The 25,659-nt window shown below is 53.3% G+C and overlaps 1 protein-coding gene across 5 annotated transcripts; it reads left to right on the top strand.

The window, feature by feature from the left end:
* The first annotated feature begins 908 nt into the window (after positions 1-908).
* On the top strand, positions 909-25,659 carry SETD1A (SET domain containing 1A, histone lysine methyltransferase). 5 transcript variants are annotated; one of them, XM_055409889.2, is made up of 20 exons: positions 909-1,017; positions 1,130-1,599; positions 2,351-2,515; positions 2,714-2,809; positions 4,560-4,830; positions 6,290-6,411; positions 6,650-6,879; positions 7,162-8,014; positions 8,172-8,954; positions 9,469-9,645; positions 9,766-9,853; positions 10,616-10,773; positions 10,904-10,991; positions 12,286-12,624; positions 20,672-21,727; positions 22,149-22,321; positions 22,414-22,524; positions 22,702-22,821; positions 24,589-24,726; positions 24,829-25,659. In XM_055409889.2, exons 3-20 carry the CDS (start codon positions 2,366-2,368, stop codon positions 25,000-25,002), a joined length of 5,127 nt encoding a protein of 1,708 aa, XP_055265864.2. In that variant the 5' UTR covers positions 909-1,017; positions 1,130-1,599; positions 2,351-2,365; the 3' UTR covers positions 25,003-25,659. The 5 variants fall into 5 exon arrangements, with proteins under 5 accessions (XP_055265864.2, XP_055265867.2, XP_055265862.2 ...); XM_055409892.2 differs by having other exon boundaries at positions 909-1,599; positions 12,340-12,624; XM_055409887.2 differs by having other exon boundaries at positions 910-1,560.

The following is a 25,659-nucleotide window of genomic DNA, read 5'->3' as shown; positions in this document are numbered from 1 at the left end:
TTATTTCTTCAGCCTTATTTTCCTTAAATTTGTGAAGGGTCCTAAGTCTCTCCCAGGATTCTTTTGGTGTTGAGATTTTAGACAAATCGCTTTTCCTATTCCTTAAAATTGTGAATTTACATGAACCAGGCTTCAGGGGCCTTTCCTGCACTGTTTTAATGCCTACAATAGTTCTGCATAACAGTAATTAACATCTATTTTCAGAGCTTCCTCTGAAGCTCTTCATAAATCTGAAGCTTTATGAAGTTAGTGACTTGCCCAAGGTCATACATCAAAAAGTCTGGAACTTAGGGCATCCCCTCAGCTCTGGCAGTGTCTGCGAGTGCCATTACCCTGAGACCAAGATACCTGCTTCCAAGCCTAAGAAAAAGGTCGCCCGAGCATCAGGGCGACCTCAGCCCAAGTCTCAGGTTTAAGCCTGGGCTGGTGCTGCCCTCGAGCGGCGGGACTGAGTAAGCGAGCAGGGGCAGAGGGTTGCACTACTGAAAACGGCGGGCACTGGGACCATGATAACCTGGGAAATCGACCAGCCTATCCTAGTTCAAGTACGACCTAATTTATCGTTTTTTACAGGACCGGTTCAAGATCCTTTAGGGCCCACCCTTATCACATAACTTTGACACAGACTAAGATTTCATCACTAATGGCGGGCCAGTACAGGCAGTGCGGCACCCTCTGCCGGCCTCAGTGTCCCCCATCTGTCAAATGGGCATCTTAAAGAGCTGCCCAAAGAAGATGCATTACGTGCGGCGCCAAACAGCCTGAGTCACCGCTGGTGGTGGTATTTTTCCATCTCCTGGGCGCCCCTCCCAGCCCGCCCCGGTTTCCGAGGGTCCTACAGGAAGCGTCCGGGCGACGCCGGGCTCCGCACGCTGACCACGCCCTCTGTGCGCGGAGCCTTGGCCCCGCCCACTAAACAATTCGCAGATTCGCTAGGCCGGCTCCTCCTCCGAATTTCTCGGGCCCCTCCATACTCGGCTGAAAATTCTCATCGGACTCCGTAACCATTTCCCCCAGGTCGGAACTGAGCAGTCCTCTGAGCTATGCTAGTAAGAAAGATCCAGGAAAAGTGGCCGAGTCTGCCAACAGGGCTTGGCTAACCAGGCATTATTTTCTTGACTCCACCAAGGCTGGTGAAAGGAGGCAACAGCTGAGGCCAAGACTTGTGGCGAATCTGCAGCCTTTCAGACCTTTGATCGCTTAAGGAAGGGGCAGGAAAGAGGAGCAAAGGAGCGCGCATCCCGTCTACCTATTCGCCCCGCCCGCCTGACGAATCTGCGCCTGTTCAACGCGCCACTCAAATCTCCCCAGCTCTGGCTGGCCGCCTCCCCTTCGCCCCGCCCCCTTTTCCTCTGGGATTAGTCGCTGCTTTCAACGCCGCCGATTCGTCAAGGACCCCAGGCCAGAGCAGCTGGATAGTCGTGGTGAAGTCCATTCTTCGGGGGATGCGGCCAAACTCCAGGCTCACTGGGCCGCAACTCTTGAGCTTCATAGGCCGCCGGCCGAGGCGAAGCCGCTATCCTCGGCCCCGTGGGTCTCCCGGAGGCGCCCGTGGCGAAAGTGCGAATGTAGAAGCTGTGCCCGCTGGGCCTCGCGCAGGTGGCGGTGGTGTTTGGTGCGCGCGCCGGGGAGGTGGTGGTGGGGGGGCGCCGCCGCCGCCGCCACCGCTGCGGGGCCGGGTCTCGCGCTGTCGCCGCCGCCGCCGCCGCCTCGCGCCGCTGAGGTGCCGCGCGGGGTGGGGGGAGGGGGAGCCGCTCGCCGCGAGCGGGTGAGTGGGGCCGCGCCGCGCGTGCGCGGAGATGGGGGGGCAGAACGCGCCGGGGCGGGAGGAGAGGGCAGCGGCGCGCGTTTCCCCCACCCCCCGCCCGGATTCGGGGCCGAAGCCGGGTCTCGGGCTCGGTCTCGCGGTGTTTCCAACGCCCCGAAGAGGTGCCACTTCTTGGCCGGAGGATCGGGGCGCGGGGACGGGAGCGGGTGTGTGGGAGCGGGAGCCGGGCTTGGCCTGGGCCGCTGGCCGGTGAGGAGGCGGGAGGGGGCGGGGCCTGCAGGGGGCGGGGGAGGGGTCTTGCGCCGAGGCCAAGTGGGGCGCGCGCTAGGGAGAACGGGAAGGTAAGGGGGCGCGAGATGGGCCTGGGGGCCAGAGGGGAGAGTTGGGAGGTGGAGAGAGGATGGAGTGTTATGGTGAAAGAAGGTACTTGGGAGAAAATCTGGGGGAGCCTCGGGTCATGGTGAGTGAGGTATGGAAACTGAGGTGATGAGAGTTACCTGGAGTCGGGGCTAGTCAGTGAGGGGCAGCAAGGGAGTTGGGCCTAAGTCGTGAACCCCTTTGCTTATCCCTCTTTCCTCGCAGTGTAAATGAGCAAAGATGGATCAGGAAGGTGGGGGAGATGGGCAGAAGGCCCCAAGCTTCCAGTGGCGGAACTACAAGCTCATCGTGGATCCTGCCTTGGACCCTGCCCTACGCAGGCCTTCTCAAAAGGTGTACAGATACGATGGAATCCACTTTAGTGTCAACGTGAGTGTCCCAGGCCTTCCCCAGATCTAGGGAACTCAAACCCGATCTCCTCTGTTCCTTCTGCTCATAACCTAGAACCTGCCTTCTTTAAAGTGGGCAAGCAGAACCCAGCTCTTTTGCTCGTGGGTCTCCAGAGGGCCTCTAGAGATCAACACTGTGGTTTCACCTTGAGCTGTCTGTTCCTGCTTATTTTCCTAGGACTCAAAGTATATACCAGTGGAGGACCTCCAAGACCCCCGTTGCCACGTCAGGTCCAAAAACAGAGACTTTTCCCTCCCAGTCCCTAAGTTTAAGGTACGTTTCTGCTAGTCTCCTGGTGTGGTGGCCCTTGGAGGGTGTGGAGAATCCATCCTAGTAGTGTAGTCTTAATGTAGCATAGGGAAAGGGGGTTTTCCTAGTGAAAGAATCTAATAACAGATTTAATAATCTCTGAGGCCATGAGATGGAGTTGTTGTGGACAGGAGGTGTGTTTATTTTCTAGAAAGGTATAGGTTAGGTGTCTCAAAAAGGGTGTTAACTTTTTGAAGGGTGAAGACAGGTCCAGCTGTTACACCTATCACTGTGTACTTCTAGACCGTGCATAGCAAAACCGTACCCTGTATGTTACCCCAGTTTCTCAGTTAAGGGGAGTGACAGTGCCAGGGACTCCATCGCTGGAGTCCTCTGTTCCTGTCTCTTACTCTGTGTTTTTTCCTCAGAAGATTCCCATGTCTCTGTCCAGGCAGGATACTCATCAGTCCTTGGAGGACTGGCTCTAGATAACTGGTGGTTCTTAATCTCCTTTGTTAACTCTTTATTCTTCCTTTTTAATAAGTCACTTGTGGGGTTCCCGCATCCCTCTTTTTTCACATTGTATACTTTTCCTGGACAGTGTCTTTCCCATCTACAATACTGACTATTACTGAAGTGTCGATGACTTCCAGATCTCTTGAAACTCCAGACTTATTTGCCTGATGGAGGGACAGCTCCATCTGTAGGCCCCACAGAAATCTCAAGCTCAGGAGATGTAAAACAATTATCTTCACCCCCTTTGTCCTGCTTTTCTTTCCATTTTCCTTTTGCTGATGAATGGCAACACCGTGTACTCAGCTGCACAAGCTAGAAACCTGGGTGTCATCCTATGATTCTTCTGTCCTTAATCTGTCACCAAGTTGTGCTGACTCTTTTTCTAAAGACATCTCTCTTTCTCTCTTTTTTTTTTTTTTACATTAGTTTTTCTATTTCTCTTGCCATTCCTTTAATACAGAGCCTTATGTTCATTTTCCCTGGTTTTCCTGCCTCTGTTCTCTTCGTTTATTGCTGTCCTTTGTCTCTTTGGTTTTCCTGTCATCTTATTTTATTTTTGTTGGCAAGTTCACATTTTTTGTGCATTGGCATGTATGGTGACTAGTCTGGCCAGCCTCATCTCCTACCTCGATAGTGCGTACCTATGTTCTCTCGTGCTGTGCGCTTTGCAGTTTCTAGGCGATGCCAAGTTAGTTTATAGTCGTGTGCCCTACAGGTCCTGTCATTATGGCGAACTCCTGTTTATCCGAAAAGTCCAGTATGAATGACACCACCTTTATGAATTTTTTCCTGCCTCCTCTCTGAGCAAAGGTTTTGTTCTCTGGGCTCCCAAACACTGTGTCTTCCCCTTTGTTGACACTTGTGTCATGTGATTGTGCGTGTCTGTCCTGTCTACTTTTCTGCATGGAGCTGTCTCTTTTCTCTGTCTTGCATTCCTTGTGCCCCATTCTTGGGAATCAGTTAGTGAAAGCTGAGCTAGTGAATTATTTTCATATAACTGGTTCCTTCTATGAATGTTTAGTTCTCACTTTGTACATTTCTTTTTCTGGTTCTTGCCATCATTCTGTGCAGAGAATTCAGGGAAGAGAGGGGTCAGGACAGATGTTTCCTTTGTTGGGACCCCCTTCCCCATCCCCTTGCCTCTTGATTTCCCCATTCTCTCCTTCTCATCCTCAAGGATCTCGCTAAAGTTTCCCAATGGGGCAAGGCGTGGTGATCAGTAATGAGACTCCAGACTTAACTCCTGTCCCCTCCACAGCTGGATGAGTTCTATATCGGACAGATCCCACTGAAAGAAGTGACATTTGCAAGGCTGAATGACAACGTGCGGGAGACCTTCCTGAAGGACATGTGCCGAAAGTATGGTGAGGTGGAAGAGGTGGAGATCCTTCTCCACCCCCGTACTCGCAAGCACCTGGGCCTGGCCCGCGTGCTCTTCACCAGCACTCGGGGAGCCAAGGAAACAGTCAAAAACCTCCACCTTACCTCCGTCATGGGCAACATCATCCATGCCCAACTCGACATCAAAGGTGAGGGCTCCCTTGCCTGCTGCCCAGGGTTGGGCTCTGATGGAGATGGTACACGCAAATGCCTCTTGGGGCCCGGCAAGTAGTCAGGTCCATGATTTCTCCTCTGAAACTCTTGGGTCATGTGTTTCTCACATCAGAATTTTATAGAGAGATTATGGTACAGATACGGGTTTTTGCGTGTTGTCTCTGGCAGGGTTGGGGTAGCAGCCTCTGGTTTAGTGAATCACTGTATTTTGTGAGAAACTATCTGAAGAGTCACACTGGGTGGGATGAATAAAAACGATCGTAAATAACCTCGGGTCAGGTTTTGGCACCAAGTTCTAAAAAACACTGGGTTTTGAGTTTTTTTGGTTTTGAAATTTTAGATGGATGATTAGGGATATATATAGGTGAGTGATGGGCTTCCTTGGTAGTTCATATGGTAAAGAATCTGCTTGCAGTGTGGGAGATCTGGTTTTGATCCCTGGATTGGGAAGATCCCCTGGAGAAGGGAATGGCAACCCACTCCAGCGTTCTGCCTGGGGAATTCCATGGGCAAAGGAGCCTGGTGGACTATAGTCTATAGGGTCCCAAAGAGTCAGACATGACTGAGGGACTAAGAAGCAGCAGCTTAGGTAAGTGGAGCAGTCTGGACTTCTGTGCTAAGTAGCGGTAGGGAGGGGTGGGAACTGTGGCAACTGTCTAGTGGCATCTGAAGGTGCTAGCCATTAGCCGACACTAGCCAATTTGTACATAGGGATGAAGACTAGCCGATTCTTTTTTAAGCCAAAAATCTAGTTTTTTCTGTGAAATTTCTGGGTTTTGTTTTTGTTTAAAATATTTATTTATTTGGCTGTACCCGAGTCTTAGTTGCAGCATGCAGGATCTTTAGTTATGGCATGCAAATTCTTAGTTGCAGCATGTGGGATCTAATTGCTTGACCAGGGATCAAACCCGGGCCCCCTGCCTTGGGAGTGCATAGTCTTAGCCACTGGACCACTGGGGAAGTCCCAAACTAGTGGGTTTCTCCCTCACTCTTCCCAGTACTTTAAGGGATTGTGTAGGGCAGATAAATCACAATGATGGGCTGAGTTTAACCTTCAGGCTGCCAGTACTGCTGTAGTTAATAGGATGAAGAGGATGGTGGGGTCCAGCTTGAGATGACTGGGTTTAAATTCAGGTTTCACCACTCTGTGCAGGTCAGTTTTCTTTAAGTCTGTACAATAGAGTTATGGATGCTTTTCTCTGCTGGTGATTGTTGAACATAGTAACAGACATTAGAAGTATTTTTGTAAACTATTAAGGGTCATTTGATACGTTGTTTGTAGTAGTTACCAAGTAGAGACTAGGTAGCAGAACTTAAAGCCCCTAGACTCCAGGAAATCTTAGGAAATTGACGCCTGAGAAAGTGGGAATACAAAATCTGAAAGTAGTTGTTTCCTCCATCTGACTCTGTTGGTTCCCATTCTCTTCCCTCCAGGTCAACAACGAATGAAATACTATGAACTGATAGTCAACGGCTCCTACACCCCTCAGACGGTGCCCACTGGGGGCAAGGCCCTGAGTGAGAAGTTTCAAGGCTCTGGTGCAGCCACGGAGACGGTGAGAAGCTCATAGTTGGCGACGCCCTCGCCCCACGGGCTCCATACTTAGACGCCAAGGGCAACCTTTGGGCAGTTCTGGACTTCACTTTTAAAAGTATAGGAAGAGCCAAAGAAAGGACGCCTCACTGCTTTCCAAAAGCAGGGGATCGGGGTTCTTGGTTTGGTGAAGGTCATGTTGTCAAATGGTGCTTGATCTCTTCTCGTTTCTCTCTGCTGCACTCTCTGCCCACCCCCAGACCGACTCCCGCCGCCGCTCCTCGTCAGACACAGCTGCCTTCCCGGCGGGCTCGGCTGTGGTGGGCACTCCCGGCAATGGCACCCCCTGCTCCCAAGACACAAGCTTCTCCAGCAGCCGACAGGACACCCCATCTTCCTTCGGCCAGTTCACCCCTCAGTCCTCCCAAGGAACCCCCTACACGTCTCGGGGCAGCACCCCATACTCTCAGGACTCTGCCTACTCCAGCAGGTGCAGCGGAAAGCCCCTCTGAGACCCTCAGATGCAGGGAGCTGCCTGGGAAGAAGAAACCCAAAGTCTCAAAGAGGGAGTTGGGAATAATTGGTCTTGGTTCCTTGCGGATTCAGCCAACACACCCCTGTCCTCGGGGAATTTACTCTGTGGCTAGGAACCCAACAGCCATTAGATCTCCCTTTGGGGGCAGTGTAGAAGGGCTTTGGGTACTGATGGCCGGGGCAGTGGGGTTTGGTCATACAGAGCTGCACTCCGCTAACCGCTGCACGTTTCCTCCAGCACCACTTCAACCTCCTTCAAGCCCCGGCGGTCAGAGAACAGCTACCAAGATTCCTTCTCCCGCCGCCATTTCTCCACCTCTTCGGTCCCCACGACCACCTCTGCCACCATCTCCGCCACCACCGCGGCCACCGCAGCCGCCGCCTCCTCTTCTTCCTCCTCGTTGTCTTCGTCCTCTTCGTCGTCCTCCTCTTCCTCATCCTCTCACTTTCGCGGTTCCGACTCCAACTACCCAGCCTATTACGAAAGCTGGAATCGCTACCAACGCCATGCTTCCTACCCACCCCGCCGGGCAACTCGGGACGAGCCCCCCGGGGCCTCTTTTGCTGAAAATACCGCTGAGCGCTTCACCCCGTCCTACACCTCGTACTTGCCCCCGGAGCCCAGCCGGCCTGCTGACCAGGACTACCGGCCTCCTGCCTCCGAAGCTCCGCCCCCAGAGCCGCCAGAACCTGGTGGAGGAGGGGGTGGCGGGGGGCCCAGCCCCGAGAGAGAAGAAGCTGGAACCTCCCCGCGCCCAGCCTCACCTGCCCGCTCCGGCTCCCCAGCCCCAGAGACCACCAACGAGAGCGTGCCCTTCGCTCAGCACAGCAGCCTGGATTCCCGCATTGAGATGTTGTTGAAGGAGCAACGTTCCAAGTTTTCCTTCCTGGCCTCTGACACCGAGGAGGAGGAAGAGAACAGCAGCACGGGCCCGGGGGCTCGGGACACAGGGAGTGAGGCCCCTTCTGGGTCTGGTCACGGGCCCTGCACACCCCCTCCAGCCCCAGCGAGTTTTGAGGATGTGGCACCTACAGGGAGTGGGGAACCAGGAGCTACCCGGGAGTCGCCCAAGGCCAATGGACAGAACCAGGTGAGTTTGGGGTCTGCCCACAGAAGTTCCTGGGATCTGGGAGAGCAGGCTTGGGCCCAGAGGGAGAAGGAAGGGAACTGGGCGAGAGAACAGAGATTTGGGGAAGAGTCCATGGAGCCGGTGGTAGCCTCCTGTGCCCGTCCTCTGTGCCCCACAGGCTTCTCCATGCTCTTCTGGAGAGGACATGGAAATCTCCGATGACGACAGGGGCGGCTCACCCCCTCCGGCCCCAACACCCCCCCAGCAACCTCCGCCCCCTCCGCCGCCACCTCCCCCACCCCCTCCTTACCTGGCTTCCCTTCCCCTTGGTTATCCTCCCCACCAGCCCGCCTACCTCCTCCCTCCACGACCTGACGGCCCGCCTCCTCCCGAGTACCCGCCTCCTCCTCCCCCACCCCCCCACATCTATGACTTTGTGAACTCCTTAGAGCTCATGGATCGACTCGGGGCTCAGTGGGGAGGAATGCCCATGTCCTTCCAGATGCAGACCCAGATGTTAACTCGGCTCCACCAGCTGCGGCAGGGCAAAGGATTGACTGCAGCCTCAGCTGGTCCCCCCGGTGGGGCCTTTGGGGAGGCCTTCCTCCCATTCCCACCGCACCAAGAGGCAGCCTACGGCCTACCATATGCTCTGTACGCTCAAGGGCAAGAAGGCCGAGGGGCATACTCTCGGGAGGCCTACCACCTGCCTTTGCCCATGGCAGCCGAGCCCCTGCCCTCCTCAGTCTCAGGAGAAGAGGCCCGGCTGCCCCCCCGGGAGGAAGCAGAGCTAGCTGAGGGCAAGGCCCTACCATCGGCAGGCACCGTGGGCCGTGTACTGGCCACCCTGGTCCAGGAGATGAAGAGCATCATGCAGCGAGACCTCAACCGCAAGATGGTGGAGAACGTGGCCTTTGGAGCCTTTGACCAGTGGTGGGAGAGCAAGGAAGAGAAGGCCAAGGTGAGGGCCAGTGCCTGGGACTGGAGAGACCAGGGCTCCATTGATGGAAATAGACCTCTGGCTTCTTCAGGCTACACAGCTCAGAAGAGAGAGGTGGTCAGGGTGAGTGGAGAGACTAGGTGCTCAGTGGTCCATACAGCAGAGCACAGGGGAGTTGGAGGGTACACAGAACAGTAGAAAAGGGAGGAGTCTTAAGAGTCAGAAGAGTCTTGTCCTGGTTCCACCACTGCGTTGCGGTAGATGAAGCCCTTAAATCTCTGGGCTTCACTCTGCAGTGTCTCCATTTGTAGAGTGGGAGTAATAGCAGCAGCTTTGTAAGATCGATAGACGGAGTGAGCGGACTTTTGAGAAGATGCCTGTACAGGGGCTGGTGGAGGGCAGTGTGGCGTAGATGTGTGTCAAATGGAGGAGTGAGTGGATGCCTTTCTGTATTCCTGGGGCCTGGGAGTATTTCTCAGGCAGGAGGCAGGAGGGAGTGCCTGGGTTCTGCGGCTCAGTCCCTCTCTGCCTGCAGCCATTCCAGAATGCAGCTAAACAGCAAGCCAAGGAGGAGGATAAAGAGAAGACAAAGCTCAAAGAGCCAGGCCTGCTGTCCCTCGTAGACTGGGCCAAGAGTGGTGGTACCACCGGCATCGAAGCCTTCGCCTTTGGATCAGGACTGCGAGGGGCCCTGCGGCTGCCTTCTTTCAAGGTACCTAAAATTATGATCTTGCCTGATTGGGTGGGGAGAGAGCTGAAAGCGGGGTTCCCTTCCTTAAATAAGGGTGGTTGGCAACCATGAGTGTTTGGGTTTTCTCTCTTCATCTTGTAGGTAAAGCGAAAAGAGCCTTCGGAAATTTCAGAGGCCAGTGAGGAAAAGAGGCCCCGGCCTTCTACTCCGGCTGAGGAAGATGAAGATGGTGAGTAGGCCAGGTGAAGGAAAAAGGGAGAAACGGTCTGCTTAGATTCTGATGGCCTTCCCTGGTGGCTCAGATGGTAAAGAATCTGCCTACAATGTGGGAGACCTGGGTTTGATCCCTGGATCGGGAAGATTCCCTGAAGAAGGGAATGGCTACCCAGTCCAGCATTCTTGCCTGAAGAATTCCATAGACAGAGGAGCCTGGCAGGCTGTAGATTCTGCTAGGAAAGCAAGAGGCAGGGGGGAAGAGGTGAAGGTGTCTTGAGGGCAAGAAGCCAAGTGAAGGTTTGAAACAAAGTTAACGTAGCTCCTTAAGATGTGAAGTTAGACAGGTTATCCACCCAAAGTTACCATCTAATGCTGAAGCATGCTTGTACCCTTCTTACCAGCCTGTCTAAGTCTGAGCTATATAGCTTGTCGGCTTCCATGGCTGGGAAACTTCCTTACTGAATCTGATCTGCTTCCCTGTTGACTTTAGTATGACTTTCTTGGGCCAGATATTAAAATAAATCACCTCCCTCTTTCACCCAGCCCAGAAAAAGATGAAAGATAAAATGGGTCCAGTGTGTTTAAAACTGTGTAAATTGTGAAGGAACTCTGCAGTTTGTGTGTTTGCTGAACCTCAGCCTCTTGTCTGTAAAACAAGGTCTGTTTTAGGGGACTGTAGAAAGGCCAGTGGTGGTGTGTGAAGAGCTCCTTTCACCAGACGGGGCTGTTAACTGCTGGTGGTAAATTGCACTACCTACCCCTCTTCTGGACCTAGATGCTGAGCGAGAGAAGGAGGTTGGAGAGTCAGGCCGTCCGGTGACCAAGCCCCCGAAACGAGATGAAGAGCGAAGCAAGACCCAGGGCAAACACCGCAAGTCCTTTGCTCTGGACAGCGAGGGGGAGGAGGCATCCCAGGAGTCCTCCTCAGAGAAGGTGAGGAGCCTGCACTCTGAGTTCCTGCCGCCATAGCCAGTTTCTCTCTGCGCTGGAGCCCCGGTGGCCACGCTTTATAGAGGACCAGTTGTCCTTCTCCTATTAATTCTCAGTTTTCCCTTTCCCTAAGGATGAGGAGGATGAAGAGGAAGATGAAGAAGACGAAGAGCGTGAGGAAGCCATGGATGCTGCAAAGAAGGAGACAGAAGCATCAGACGGTAAGTGCCCAGGGTGTGCAGTTGGATTCTGGGGAGGGAGAGATTCAACCACCCGTCCAGTCCTTTCCGTGCCCGTGTAACCTGCCCGCTGGATCGTCTGGCCATCTTTGCCTTCCCCCACAACAGCTGCCTTTTAGCCTCATTCTTTGGAACCCCTGGTCCACTGCAAACATCACCCAGAATACTCCCTCCTGCTTTCCTCTGAAACAGGCCGTCTCATGAAGACAACCTAGCACAGCCTATTTCTCTTCCCAAGATAAGGGGGCTGCCTTTTCCTCCTACCCCTGCTGCTGCCACACTGTGCCTTTCCTGCTTTGGGCACTGCTCTTCCCTTAAAGCCGGGCCACCAAGCTCTATCAGCTTCTTCCCCGCCTGCAGCTGCTGTCATTGAACCCAGCTCTGTGCCTCAGTTGAACATGTGTCTGTTCTTCCACATTTATTGAGGCCTGGGTACATGGTTCAGTCTCTCTCTTCATTGCTTTCTTCAGAAAATAGATACTGAGCCCCTGTTCTGAGCCAGGCACCGTTCTAGGTATTAGGGACATAGCAGTGACCAAGGCAGAGGTGGTTCCTGCTTTTCTGAAGCTGGCGATCAGCCAGAGGGGAGGCAGGCACTTGACAAACAAATGGACAAATAGCAGCACTTCCAGTGGAGAGACTTGCTTTGAAGAAAATGAACTAGTTTAATGAGATCGGGAGGAACAGTCTTAGGACATGGGGGAAAGATGGGCTCTTTTATAGCTGATGGTGAAGAGATGCCTCCAAGTGATGCCATTTCAAAGGCCAGAATTGTAAGGACGATGGTCTGAAAGCCTCCCTCTCAGGAGAGCAGAGGGCAAAGTCATCTGCTAAGAGTGAGGGGTGCAGACCCCTTCACATTCACGTGGTTACCAGTTCCTGTCAGTCTTACCGCTTCTGTGTCTCTTCCAAGGGCACCATCTTCTCTTACCTGTGATGTCCCCACTCAGCCCCTGGGTCTGCTGGTCGAACTTCTTGTTCTTCTTGATGTCAGCATTTCCTTCACAAGGATGCCTTCCCTGATTTGATCCACCAGGCAGAATCCGGGCCTTCCCATTGCCTGCCCCGTGCCCCCGCCCCTGCCACCAACCCTTCATACTGGAATTTATCACACTGTAGGCAAATTGTGTGCCTCTCCAACTCCTTGTGGGTAGGAGTCCCCAGCAGCTAGCATGGAGCCTCACATATCCCTACTAGTGACTCAGTGAATGAACCCACAGCTTGACTAAGTGAGGGGTCTTCTCACCTCGCCTGACTCCCCCTTCTGGATTTCCAGGCGAGGACGAGGAAAGCGATTCGTCCTCCAAATGTTCTCTGTATGCTGACTCAGATGGTGAGAATGATAGCGCATCGGACTCTGAGAGCAGCAGTTCCTCCAGCTCCTCGTCTTCTTCATCCTCTTCGTCTTCATCCTCGTCCTCCTCCTCATCTGAGTCCTCCTCGGAAGAAGAAGAGGAAGAGGAGCAGCCAGCAACCATACCCGCAGCATCATCGCCCCCCAGAGATGTCCCCACGCCCCTGTCAGCACCTGCAGAGGAGCCCGAGCCAGAAAGGGTTGAAGAGTCCCCAGCCACACCTCTCCCCGAGCAGGAGAAGTCTCCTGTGAGACCTGCAGGTAGGTGGTGGGGAGCTTTTGTCGAAGTCCTTGTGCATGTGTGTGTCTGTGTTCATGGGAACTTGGGGTTGACATTTATTAATTATATGCACATGTGTGACTTTGTTGGAAAACATGCAAAGTTGGCTAGGAGTCACCTTCTCCTGTCACTCCTCCCTTGGAGACATTTATGGCCTGACACGCTTGATCACACTGCCAGAAACAGTTTTCTGAGACGAACCAGGTGTTTGGCTACTAAAAACAGAATGGTCTCTTTTCAAATAAGTTAAAGAGAGAATTCCCAATTTAGTAAATTTCTCCTTCTCATGTTTTCTTAAGCCTCTTTCTTAATGTGTATTATATACCTGGGTTTAAATGGACAGATTGGATAGATGATAACTGTTACCAACGTGAACTGAGAAAATAATTCTATCTTTGCTTTTCTTTGTGGATTTGTACATTCAGTTGTCATTTTATATCACACGTGTAATATATCTTGCTGAGTGAATTGTTGCTTCAGGCAGCAGATAATTATCTGAATGGGGGCGAGGGATAGGATAGTGTGCCCAATAGGCCCTGTTTTCACCCTCATGAAACTTACCATCTGTAGGAAGAGACAGTTTAGTCTCTCCTTAAAAAAATACTTAAGAAACTCTGTGCCTACAGACTGTAAGAGTCGTGAAAGAAAAGTGTGAGTACTTTGAGAACCTGAGCACATCTGTGAGGAACTCTCCCTGCTGAAGCACCACTGGGCTAGAATCAAGCCAAGGCAGGCAGGAGAACGTGTGCAAAGGCCCTGAGGCAGAGGAAATGGTGTGCTCAAAGATAAAAAGGAAAGCTAACCTGGGGAGTGAGAGTAAGGGGGAGCTAGGGTGGCCTAAACTGAAGAGATGAACAAGGGCTGAATCATGGAAAATGAATAAGCCTTGCTGGGAATTTGGGGTTGATGTTGAGGGCAGTGGAATGCCATCAGAAGACTGACGTGATTATATCCATGTTTTGAAAAGAGGCAGTGCAGAGAAAACTTGGAGAGCGGCCAGAATGTATGCAGGGAGATTAGGAGGTTGTTGCAGTAAGGCAAGCAGTGGTGGTAATTTGGGTTGCTCCCACTTCATGGGAAATAGATGGGGAAACAGTGGAAACAGTGTCAGACTTTATTTTTTTGGGCTCCAAAATCACTGCAGATGCTGATTGCAGCCATGAAATTAAAAGACACTTACTCCTTGGAAGGAAAGTTATGATCAACCTAGATAGCATATTAAAAAGCAGGGACATTACTTTGCCAACAACGATCCGTCTAGTCAAGGCTGTGGTTTTTCCCATGGTCATGTATGGATATGAAAGTTGGACTGTGAAGAAAGCTGATCGCCGAAGAATTGATGCTTTTGAACTGTGGTGCTGGAGAAGACTCTTGAGAGTCCCTTGTACTCCAAGGAGATCAATCCTGGGTGTTCATTGGAAGGACTAATGCTAAAGCTGAAACTCCAATACTTTGGCCACCTCATGCGACGAGTTGACTCCCTGGAAGAGACTCTGATACTGGGAGGGCTTGGGGGTGGGAGGAGACGGGGACGACAGAGAATGAGATGGCTGGATGGCATCACCGACTCGATGGACATGAGTCTGAGTAAACTCCGGGAGTTGGTGATGGACAGGGAGGCTTGGCGTGCTGTGATTCATGGGGTCTCAAAGAGTCGGACATGACTGAGCGACTGAAGTGAACTGAACTGAACATGATGGAATTAACTCAGTTTTCAAGTTCCGCCTAAGAGATGTGTGTGGCCTTCCAGAAATCTCGTTGGAACCTTGTTGGGAATTTGTGATCTGAGACAGGCGGTGAGCACAGGAAGACCTTTCAGCATTGGTGCACTCTGTTCTTGTCCAGATCCCGTGAGAGGAGGAATCAAGGCACTGATTAACCCTAAGACACCTTTCAGCCTCTTGAAGTCCTTGGGTGGCAGAGGAGCCGATGGGGTCGCAGGTCAGGGGGTATTAATTGCAGTACTCTTTGGGAGGGTAGGAAGAAAAAGCGGGATGTGATCAGATCTGCATGTCAGAAGGATCATTTTGGCAGAAGTGGGAGGATTTCTAAGAGGTGAAGAAGGAAGTGGGACAGCTCCTGAGAAGGTTTGAAGGGATGCGGGTGAGCGAAGGGCCTGAACCAGAGCATGGTGGTTACAGTGAGGACGGTGCAGGGAGCGGAAGTGGGGAGGAGGGTTTGAGAGAAAGTTAGGAGCTAGAACCTCTCGGTTAAAGTACTTACCAGGAAAGGAAACTAAAGGAAAACCAGAACTAGGGAGAAGTCTGATGCATTTAATTGGGGTTAAGTTTCATGTGCCTCTGGGACCTCCAGGTAGTAACATTCAGTGGGCAGTTGGATCATTAGATCTGAAACTCTACACCTGAAACTGTCACAACCTTGTTAATCAACTATACTCCAGTATAAAATAAAATGTTAAAAAAGAATAGATCTGAAACTCTAGAAAACAGTAGGTGGGAAATGCGATAGGTATTTTAAGTATGGGTGTGAATACATGTGTATACCTTGGAAGGATGTGTGGAATGAGAGAAAGGGGCCAGAGTCTAACTGTTTTATAAGAGATAGTGGGCAGAGTGGAGCCAGCGGAGACTGAAAAGGAATGACCAGAGAGCTGGGAAGGAAACCTGAAAGCTCAGGGTATCAAAAGGAGAGTGTGGCCTGTATTTTTGAAAGGCCTCAAAAGGAAAAGCGAGTGTTAGATTTGTCAGTTAGGAGGTCACCAGCTTATGAAATTGATAAGGTTACCTTACCTTATCAATTTCAGTAGTGTGGCTCAAGTTAGAGGGTGTTAAGGAGTGAGGGCAAGTGACAGATAACCATTCTTTGGTAAGGGTAAGCTATGCTTGTGGAAGAAGAGAGTTGAGGGGGGTGGTGCCTAATGTTAGTGAGCGTTTCTTAAGTAGGTCCCATGTGCCAGGCTTTAGGCCTAGTGCATTGCAAATATCACTTTCTCATTTACTCATATCATCCCTGCTCCTCCCATTTTACAGATGAGGAGTGTGAGGCTTAGTCAGATGGTCAGGGTTTCCCAGCTGGGATTGGAGAGATGGCAAGAAGGTGCAGGGTTGATGGAGGGTTAGTTTTTCAAAGTAGGTGAGACTTGAGTGTGTTCATACATTGAAGGGAAGAGAGAGCAAGTGGAGGGACCGAGAGAGGAATACTTGCTGGAGCGGCACACCTGGGGAGGCGGAGGATGGACTCTGTAGGTCAGATGCAGATCTGTCTGTAAACAGGGAGACAGGCTGTGGGTCTTTGCCAGAAGGACACCTTTTCCTCTCTTGAGTAGGAAGACAGGACATTTCTTTTTACTTTGTGTGTGTGTGTGTATATTTATTTGGCTCTGCTGGGTCTTAATTGCAGCACTAGGGATCTTTAGTTGTGGCATGTGAACTCAGTTACAGCATGTGGGATCTAGTTCCCTGATCAGGGATCGAATCCAGGCCCCCTGTCTGGGCAGCACAGAGTCTTAGCCACCAGACTACCAGGGAAGTCCCAGGCAGGACATTTCTGAGAGTGAGGGAGCACAGGTGGAGCCTGGACTGTTGGGGTGAAGGAGGAGAGATGGGTTGGGTGGATTCCAGGTTAGGTAGAGGTAGTGGAAGGCTTCAGAAAGTAGTGTGAAAGGAGAGGACAAAGCGAGGGCCCCTGTGATCTGAAACGAGCAAGAGGGAAGTTAAATAGGGGGAAGGCGATGGGCTGGAGGGTGACAGAGGATGGGAAATTGAACAGGTATATGACGGGGTGAGCTGAAAGGACCTGGAGAACTGTGGTCAGAGGGTAGGGGTCAGAGTCACAGTCTGAGGTGGGGGGGGATGAGGTCAGGTGTATGCCTGGTGGAGGGTAACTGAGGATGAGTACCAGGAGAATCTGGCGAATAGGTGGGCTGTCAGAGCCCTCAAGGTAGGTAGATGGCAGAGGAGAGAGAGGAGAGGATGATGAGGCCTTTAGAGAATGGTAGGAGAATCTGAGCTACCAAGAACACGACTAGATAGAGACCAGTGTGGTCTGATGGCCGGAGCCTGGAGAGGACCGGTCTGGTGGATCCCAGGGGCCTGAACACCTTTAAATCTCGACTTTGTCTTCCCATCTGGTACATTCTTCTCTGCTGTACATGGTCGTCCTCTGCGTCTCCATTCCAGCAGAATGTGCCTGCCCCATAGACAGACCCCCTCCTATCTTGAATCCTTATCCCCCGGGAAGTTTCTCGTTGGGATGGCTTGGGTCACACAGCCATCAGTTAATGACGGCCTGGGGGCAGGAAGTGGAGTAGGTCATACAATAGAAACAGTGGCTTCTGGGAGTTGTATCGAGTGGGCAGGTACCCCGAAAGTTGTCTCCTAGAATTATGAAAGGCATGGCCAGCTTTCCTTCAGAACGGAGAGCAGAAGGGAAGTCGCTGGAAGAAGCTGTGTTGGGGGAGGGATTGGGTTTTCTCCAGAACCAGGCTGCCAGGGGGCACAGTAGGCTAGGGTGGGAGGTTGGGGCAGAGGAGAGGGCTGACCTGGAGCACAGGAAAGGATTAGACAGGAGAGGACTTGTAGGAACTAGGGGACTGGAGACCAGCCCCCAGGGCCTCGCTAGCTGCAGAGCGTGGGTTGCTCCTGGCTGACAGCCCGGGGGTGTCTGGAGCCTCGAGAGCCAGGAGGCTGGGGGCATGTTGGTTGAGGCAGTGGAGGCATGTTGATCACTGCCTGCTCAGGCCAGACCTGGTGCCGGCTGCCCTTGAGCTCTGTGGATGGTAGAGCCAGATGTGCAACCACAGAGTTGCAGGCCAGGAGGTGCAGAGCGGCATGGAGCAGGAGATGAGATCCCAAACTCAGATCCCAGGCTGCCCTGGGGCACAGGCTTTGTGCTGCCCTTTGCTAGCTGTGTGATTGGGCAGATTATCAACCTCTCTCTTCCTTGACTTTGTATCTATAAGATGGGGTTAATAATAGTACTCACATCATTGGGTTGTTGGGAGAATGAAGTGAGTATTTACTATAGTGAAAGGCTTGGATTAGTGCTTGGCACAAAATTCCAGCTATTAATCTGGTGCTGCAAATTTGAAGCTGGCAATTGAGAGCCACCAGCCTTCTGGTTCTGAGAGGAAGATACTAGCACTGCCTAAGGAAACTGGGTAAGTCTTCCCAACGGTGGTGGCCTTGCGCTGGATTCAAAAGCTGTGTGCAGGCTTTCTGGATGGGTGAAAGGAGTGAGGTATTCTGAAAAAGGGAACCATGTGAGCAAAGGGCCAGGGGCCTGAAAGACCATACCTCTTTGAGTGGCTACAGCCTAGGATGAAAGGGCGAGGCCATGGACTGGCCTCACAGGGATGGGTCAGGTCTGCAGGACAGCCCCGAGAGAGGGCTGTGCCTGAACAGCAGCAGCTCAGGGCGTCCCCACCGAAGGAGGATGTGTTTCCTGTCCCGTTAGCCAGGAGAGACGGGACCACCTGCTCGTTCACTCACCCCTCATCCTGAGGACCTTAGTCCACTCTCAGCCTCTTTTCTTTTTTTAATGTATTTATTTTTTAATTTAAGTATACTTAACTTACAATATTATATTAGTTTCAGGTATACAGCATAGTGATTTAGTATTTTCACAGATTATTAAAAGTTATTACAAGAGAATGGCTGTAATTCCCTTTGATATAACTTTGTTTTTCTATTTTATACGTATGTAATTGACATGTGACATTGTATTACTATTTTTATTTTAGACAAAGAAGTTGCAGGGTGGAGAAGGTTAATGCCTGTTTATTTTAAAAACCTGCACAAGTAATACATGAGCTCTCATGTTAAAAAAAAATCAGAATACAGAGAAAGCAAAAACCCCACCCCATTTGGCACAACCCTACCACCCCTGCCTGCCCGAGTCTCTGTCCCAGTGTCCTCCAGTGGGAACTTCCACCAGTCCTGAAGGTGCCCTTCCTGACTTTTGCAACGGCAGACACATTTGTATATGTACATTTAGAAAAGGTTTCCAAAGCCAAAAAAGTGTAATTTCATTGACGTGAAGGAAAAGCCCAAATAAAGTATCACCTCAGCTCTTTGAGGGGGGTCTTCCTGACCCCTTTCTCATTGGGTAAGACGCCAGTGCAATTTGATAAAGCCTTTTAATACAAGATTCAGTTTCTTACATTGTATATATTTTAATCTCACAGAACAAAGAATATTGTTTGTAGTCAGAATAATGGATACTTGAATTCTGGGCAGATCTGGGCAGTTGCATCCTGGTTACAAAATGCAGCTGGCAAAAAAAGTTGTCTGATGTCTGTCTGATTGTTGGACGAGGTTCTGTCACCATCAGTCTTGGTTAAAAAAAAGAAGACTAGAGTCCAAGTGTTAAGTTTCCTCAGAGCGCCAACCCTGCACTTCAGAGTTTGGGCTGCCCTGTGTTTTATGTGATTGTCTCCTTCGACTAGAAATTCTAGAAGGGCTTCAGAGGTTTTTCCTCATACCTGACATAGTTAAAAGTGAAGTCGCTCAGTCATATCTTACCAGGCTCCTCCGTCCATGGGATTTTCCAGACAAGAACACTGGGTTGTCATTTCCTTCTCCAGGGGATCCTCCTGACCCAGGGATCGAACCTGGGTCTCCCACATTGCAGACAGATACTTTACCATCTGAGTCACCAGGGAAGCCCTCCCATAGTTCATTTCAGTTCAGTAGCTCAGTCGTGTCTGACTCTGCGACCCCATGGATTTCAGCACACCAGGCCTCCCTGTCCATCACCAACTCCTGGAGTTTACTCAAACTCATGTCCATTGAGTTGGTAATGCCATCCAACCATCTCATCCTCTGTCATCCCCTTCTCCTCCCGCCTTCAATCTTTCCCAGCATCAGGGTCTTTTCCAGTGAGTCGGTTCTTCCCATCAGGTGGCCAAAGTATTGGACTTTCAGCTTTAGCATCAGTCCTTCCAATGAATATTCAGGACTGATTTTCTTTAGGATGGACTGGTTGGATCTCCTTGCAGTCCAGGGGACTCTCAAGAGTCTTCTCCAACACCACAGTTCAAAAGCATCAATTCTTCAGCGCTCATCTTTCTTTATAGCCCAACTCTCACATCCGTACATGACCACTGGAAAAATCATAGCCTTGACTATACAGACCTTTGTTGGCAAAGTAATGTCTCTGCTTTTCAGTATGCTATCTGGGTTGGTCATAACTTTTTTTCCAAGGAGCAAGCATCTTTTAATTTCATGGCTGCAGTCACCATCCACAAATGATTTTGGAGCCCCAGAAAATAAAGTCTGTCACTGTTTCTATTGTTTGCCCATTTATTTGCCATGAAGTGATGGGACCAGATGCCATGATCTTCGTTTTTTGAATATTGAGTTTTAAGCCAACTTTTTCACTCTCCTCTTTCACTTTCATCAAGAGGCTCTTTAGTTCTTCTCTTTCTGCTATGAAGGTGGTGTCATCTGCATATCTGAGGTTGTTGATATTTCTCCCAGCTTTCTTGATTCCAGCTTGTGCTTCATCCAGCCCAGCATTTCTCATGATGTACTCTGCATATAAGATCAATAAGCAGGGTGACAGTATACAGCTTTGATGTACTCCTTTCCCGATTTGGAACCAGTCTGTTGTTTCATGTCCAGTTCTAACTGTTGCTTCCTGACCTGCATACAGATTTCTCAGGAGGCAAGTCAGTTCAGCTCAGTTCAGTCGCTCAGTCTTGTCCGACTCTTCGCGACCCCATGCAAGTCAGGTGGTCTGTTATTCCCATCTCTTAAGAATGTTCCAGTTTGTTGTGATCCACACAGTCAAAGGCTTTCCCAGAGTTAGTGCTCAGGAAGTGTTTGCAGAAGGTAGGAATGAGCAGATGCAAAATCCCATCCCATCAGGGGAACCCCTCCTAATGAGGATATGGCAGGTGGGAGAGGCTGGAGTGTGGTGGAAGGTGAGGAGCCAGGGCGGCTGGGGTGTGGACTCCCAGGGGAGGCTGGCCGGTTGCCTGCCCCCAGCGAATTTCCATCATCAAATCCATCTGATCACATTGGCCGAGAAGCTGACCCTCGCCCTTCTTTCTGCTTCCCTCCCCAGGTTCCACCGAGGAGCCTCCTCCCAGTGCGCCCCAGCCTACCCCAGAGCCACCAGCTGGACCCCCGGCCCCCACACCCCGCCCTGACGAGCGGCCCTCCTCTCCCATCCCTCTCCTGCCCCCACCTAAGAAACGCCGGAAAACCGTCTCTTTCTCTGCGGTGGAGGAGGCACCGGCCCCAGAGCCTCCCCCCGCCGCCCCGCCACAGATCAAGTCTCCGGGCCCTGCCTCCCGCAAAGCCCCCCGGGCTGTGGAGCGGACCATTCGCAACCTGCCCCTCGACCACGCCTCTCTGGTCAAGAGTTGGCCGGAGGAGGTGTCCCGCGGAGGGCGGAACCGGGCTGGAGGCCGGGGCCGCTCCGCCGAGGAAGAGGAGGCTGAACCGGCCACGGAAGTGGACCTGGCCGTGCTGGCTGACCTGGCCCTGACCCCAGCACGGCGCGGCCTGCCCGCCCTGCCCACCGCCGACGACTCGGAGGCCGCGGAGACACTGGACGAGGCGGAGCGCCCGGGCCCCGTGCTCAGCCACATCCTCCTGGAGCACAACTACGCCCTGGCCGTCAGGCCACCGCCGCCGCCCCCGCCACCACCCTCCACGCCTGCCCCTCGGCCCTCGGACCCCGTTCCGGCCCCCGCGGCCCTCTTCAGCTCCCCGGCAGACGAGGTCCTTGAGGCCCCAGAGGTGGTGGTGGCCGAGGTGGAAGAGCCAAAGCAGCCGCCACAGCAGCAGGAGGACGGGGAGGAGGAGGAGGAGGAGGAGGAGTCGGAGTCATCCGAGAGCAGCAGCAGCAGCAGCAGCGACGGCGACGGCGCCACCCGGCGGCGCAGCCTCCGCTCCCACGCCCGGCGCCGGCGGCCGCCCCCGCCGCCCCCGCCGCCGCCGCCCCCCACCTTCGATCCCCGCAGCGAGTTTGAGCAGATGACCATCCTCTATGACATTTGGAACTCGGGCCTGGACTTGGAGGACATGAGCTACCTGCGGCTGACGTACGAGCGGCTTCTGCAGCAGACCAGCGGGGCCGACTGGCTGAACGACACCCACTGGGTGCAGCACACCAATATCCTGAGCCCGAGTCTGGCCTCCTGGGGACAGGGAGACGGGCCTGGGGGTGGCGGTGGGGACCTCCCTGGGGTCGCTGGCCAGGCACTGTCCTGCGATCATTCCTGGGTCTGTGTTACCTCCTTCCCTGTCCCGTTCTCTGCCACGTTGAGCTTGGGTATTTCTCCTCTGGCTACCAAGTCACCGTTTATCTCTGCTTCATGCCCGTTTTCTGCCTTCTGAAGTTTTGGTGGCAGAAAAGGTGGAGTCTAAGACATTTCTGTCTGTCCTTCTGTCTTAACAGTAAGCTCAGGACCTCCAGCTAAGGCCAGTCAGTCACCCTTTCCATGGGCTGGGACTTGGCGGGGCGGAACAGAGGGGAGCAGAGCCCCAGGGATCTGACTGGGAAGCACCCCGTTCTCTTCCTTGACACCCCGCACTCACCAACCTGAGCACTCCAAAACGTAAGCGGCGGCCCCAGGACGGGCCCCGGGAGCACCAGACAGGCTCCGCCCGCAGTGAAGGCTACTACCCCATCAGCAAGAAGGAGAAGGATCGGTACCTGGACGTGTGCCCCGTCTCAGCCCGGCAGCTGGAAGGAGCGGATACTCAGGTGAGGCTCTGCCCAGGCACCTGCCCAGTGGCAGCATCTTCTTTCCATGAGTTCTCATATCACTTACCTCCTTCCCGGCCTGCTCCTCACAGGGGACTAACCGCGTGCTTTCGGAGCGCCGGTCGGAGCAGCGGCGGCTGCTGAGTGCCATTGGCACTTCTGCCATCATGGACAGTGATCTGCTGAAGTTAAACCAGCTCAAGGTGAGGGAGGAGTGGGAGATGAGGGCAGGGGCACTGTGGGAAGGTGGCATCACGGAGATCCCTAGGGGTGGTCCGGGCACGAGTGGCCAGAACACTTCTGCCCTGGAGATCTGAGGAGCAGCCAGCGACTAGGTTGAAGGGGATGCCCAGTGGCACAATCTGCCTTCTGCCCTCTAGTTCCGGAAGAAGAAGCTCCGATTCGGCCGGAGCCGGATCCATGAGTGGGGACTGTTTGCCATGGAACCCATCGCTGCTGACGAGATGGTTATCGAATACGTGGGTCAGAACATTCGCCAGGTGAGGCTCCAGCCCCTGACCTGACACGAGAACCACCCAGCCTTTGGGTGAAAGCCCATGCTCTCACCTGGCTCCCAGACTTAGCCAGTGACACCTGCCTGTTTTGTTCCGCTTCCTTCCTTCAACATCTAGTCACGGGTACTAGTAAACTAGCTTCCCTGGTGGCTCAGCAGTAATGAATCTGCCTGCAGTGCAGGAAACGTAGGTTCCATCCCTGAACTGGGAAGATCCCCTGGAGAAGGAAATGGCAACCCACTCCAGTATTCTTGCCTGGGAAATCTCATGGACAGAGGAGCCTGGCAGGCTGGGGTCACAAAGAGTCAGACACGACTGAGCAGTTAAACAACAACAGCTAGTAAACTAGATGTTAGTGACCCAGTAAGAAATAAGATGAATATTACGTCTCCCTTAAAGCCCTCACGGTTTAGTGGGCAGGACAGGCGCTGAGCAAGTAACTCCAGTGGAGAATGGCGCTTGGTTGACACGAAAGGAGGCGTCCAGGGAGGCGAGGGCAGTGGGGGCGATGTTTATAGCGGAAGCTGAGTGATGCTGAGGCATTCCCAGGCCTGAGCAAGAGGAAAGGATGCACCCCGATGTGGGAGGCATGTGCAAAGGCCGGGAGGCAGGGTGGTCTTAGGAGCACAGGAGGTCACTTGGAAAACTTAGACCAGTGGCAGCAAAGTGAGGCCGAGGTGCCAGTGGAGGCCAGACGCCACAGAGCTTGGGAGCCATGTTAATGAGATTGAACCGATGGTGAGAAAAGTTGCCATGAAACAGTAAGCAGGAGAGGATCTGGAGGTTAGTAAGCTCCATCTGACTGCTGTGTGAAGAGAGAACTGGGTGGGGCTGTTGCAGGGATCCGGGCCAAAGGTAGGGGTGGCCTGGACAGGCAGTGGGTTTCAGGTAGCTGGCAGAACCAGGCAACCAGTTGGTTCTGAAGATGAGGGCAAGGGCTGAGGCAAGACGGTTTCTCCGGGCACTGCCTTTAGCAGCTGGGAGTAGGAAAGGCTGCCAGCGAGGAGGAGGAGCGGGTGTGTGGTCAGAGGCCTCCGGTCAGGACAGTGCCCGGGGGATGTCTCATGGGTGACGCCCAGCAGTTCCACTGAGGTGGATTTTGGCTGGAGATAGGAGTTTGGGAGGAGTCCCCCCCACTTAACTGGCTGTCGAAGGCCTGGAAGAGAGTGAGTTTGCCCAAGGGGAGAGTGCAGAGGGTTTATCGGGCTGTTTACTGGGAAAGGAGTTCTCCTCACATGAGAATGTGGGCCCTGACACGGACAGCAGCAGCCAGCCATAGGTCCCGACGTGGAAAGAGGGTCCTGGGAGAAGAGATGAGTAGGGTTCAGTCCATGAAATAACCACTGTCATCTCAGGAACTGTCCCAGCTCTCGAGAGTTTGTGGGGGCTCCCCCATGGGCCAGGCAGGACCATCCCCGCCCCGCTTCGGGAAGAGCCAGTGGCTGCTTCTCCTGCCCTGTGGCCAGTGACGACTTCCCTAGGGTCCTTCCTCTGGGTGCCTCTGTGATAACAGCAGCCAAAGGTACTGGGAGGTGTTCATCAGAGGAAGTCCTGGAAGCAAAGTCAGGAGTCAGCGCTTTGGGGTAGCGGGTGCTGGAGGGAGATCTGTGGACTCACGACGGGCTGGCGTGGCTCCCAGGCTGGCAGCTGGGGGACTGTCCAGAACCCTGATCGCAGGGGCCAGTGGAGTCCAGCCTGGCATGGCAGGAAGCTGAGGGGAAGCCCCCTGACCATCACCCCGTGTCCCGTTAGATGGTGGCCGACATGCGGGAGAAGCGCTACGTGCAGGAGGGCATTGGCAGCAGCTACCTGTTCCGGGTAGACCACGACACCATCATCGACGCCACCAAGTGCGGCAACCTGGCCAGGTTCATCAACCACTGCTGCACGGTGCGCAGACAGGGGCCGGGCAGGGGGCGGCGGGAGGAGACAGGGCGGGAGCTGGGGGGCGGGGCCGGTGCGGCAGCCACTGACGCTGCCCTCGGCCTGCAGCCCAACTGCTATGCCAAGGTGATCACCATCGAGTCCCAGAAAAAGATCGTGATCTACTCAAAGCAGCCGATTGGCGTGGATGAAGAGATCACCTACGACTACAAGTTCCCGCTGGAAGACAACAAGATCCCGTGTCTCTGCGGCACAGAGAGCTGCCGCGGCTCCCTCAACTGAGGTGGGGCAGGACTGGTGCCCTCACCCCTATTTATTCCCCCCCGCCGCCCTGAGCTCCCAGCGCTCCCAGCCTTAGTGGGCTCAGTGGGGCCCACCTGCCCCCTCTTGGAATGCGGGCTTGGAGGCCCTGAGCCCCGCGAGGGGGCCTGAGTCCCTTGAGGCACCTTCTGCAGGACCCCTCTTGCCCCTGCCCTCCCTCCCATCCCCCCCAATTTTTTTTTCTTTGCGGAGAAGAAGCTGTAAATGTTTTGTAGCTGCCAGCAGCTGTTTCCTGTGGAAACCTGGGGTGCCGGCCTGTACAGATCCTGTTCTTGGGGGGCCGCCCAGCCCCCATGCTTTGTGTTAATGGGGACTCCCCCTCTGTGCCCTGCGTGCACCCCTCCCCAATTTAGGGGTCTCTAGGGGGCAGTGGCCATGTTCTCCCCCTGGAGGGGGCCCTGCGCCCCCAGTCCTGGGGACTCCGTGCCTGGAACCCTGCCTCATCTGTTCCTGCCAGACCCGTGGGTCACCCTCCCACCTGGTGTCTGGAAGCTCTGGCTTTGCCAGGCCAGGATGGTGGGGGGCAGACCCTTCCTGTTGGGCTGGACTGTACATATGTTAATAGCGCAAACCCGACGCCACATTTTTATAATTGTGATTAAACTTTATTGTACAAAA

This window comes from Moschus berezovskii, chromosome 27 (assembly GCF_049115385.1).
Source record: "Moschus berezovskii isolate FMDL1 chromosome 27, NW_MosBer_1.0, whole genome shotgun sequence".
Lineage (NCBI taxonomy): Eukaryota > Metazoa > Chordata > Mammalia > Artiodactyla > Moschidae > Moschus > Moschus berezovskii.
The sequence above is the reverse complement of the archived record's forward strand: the minus strand, read 5'-3'. Positions and strand labels throughout refer to the sequence as shown.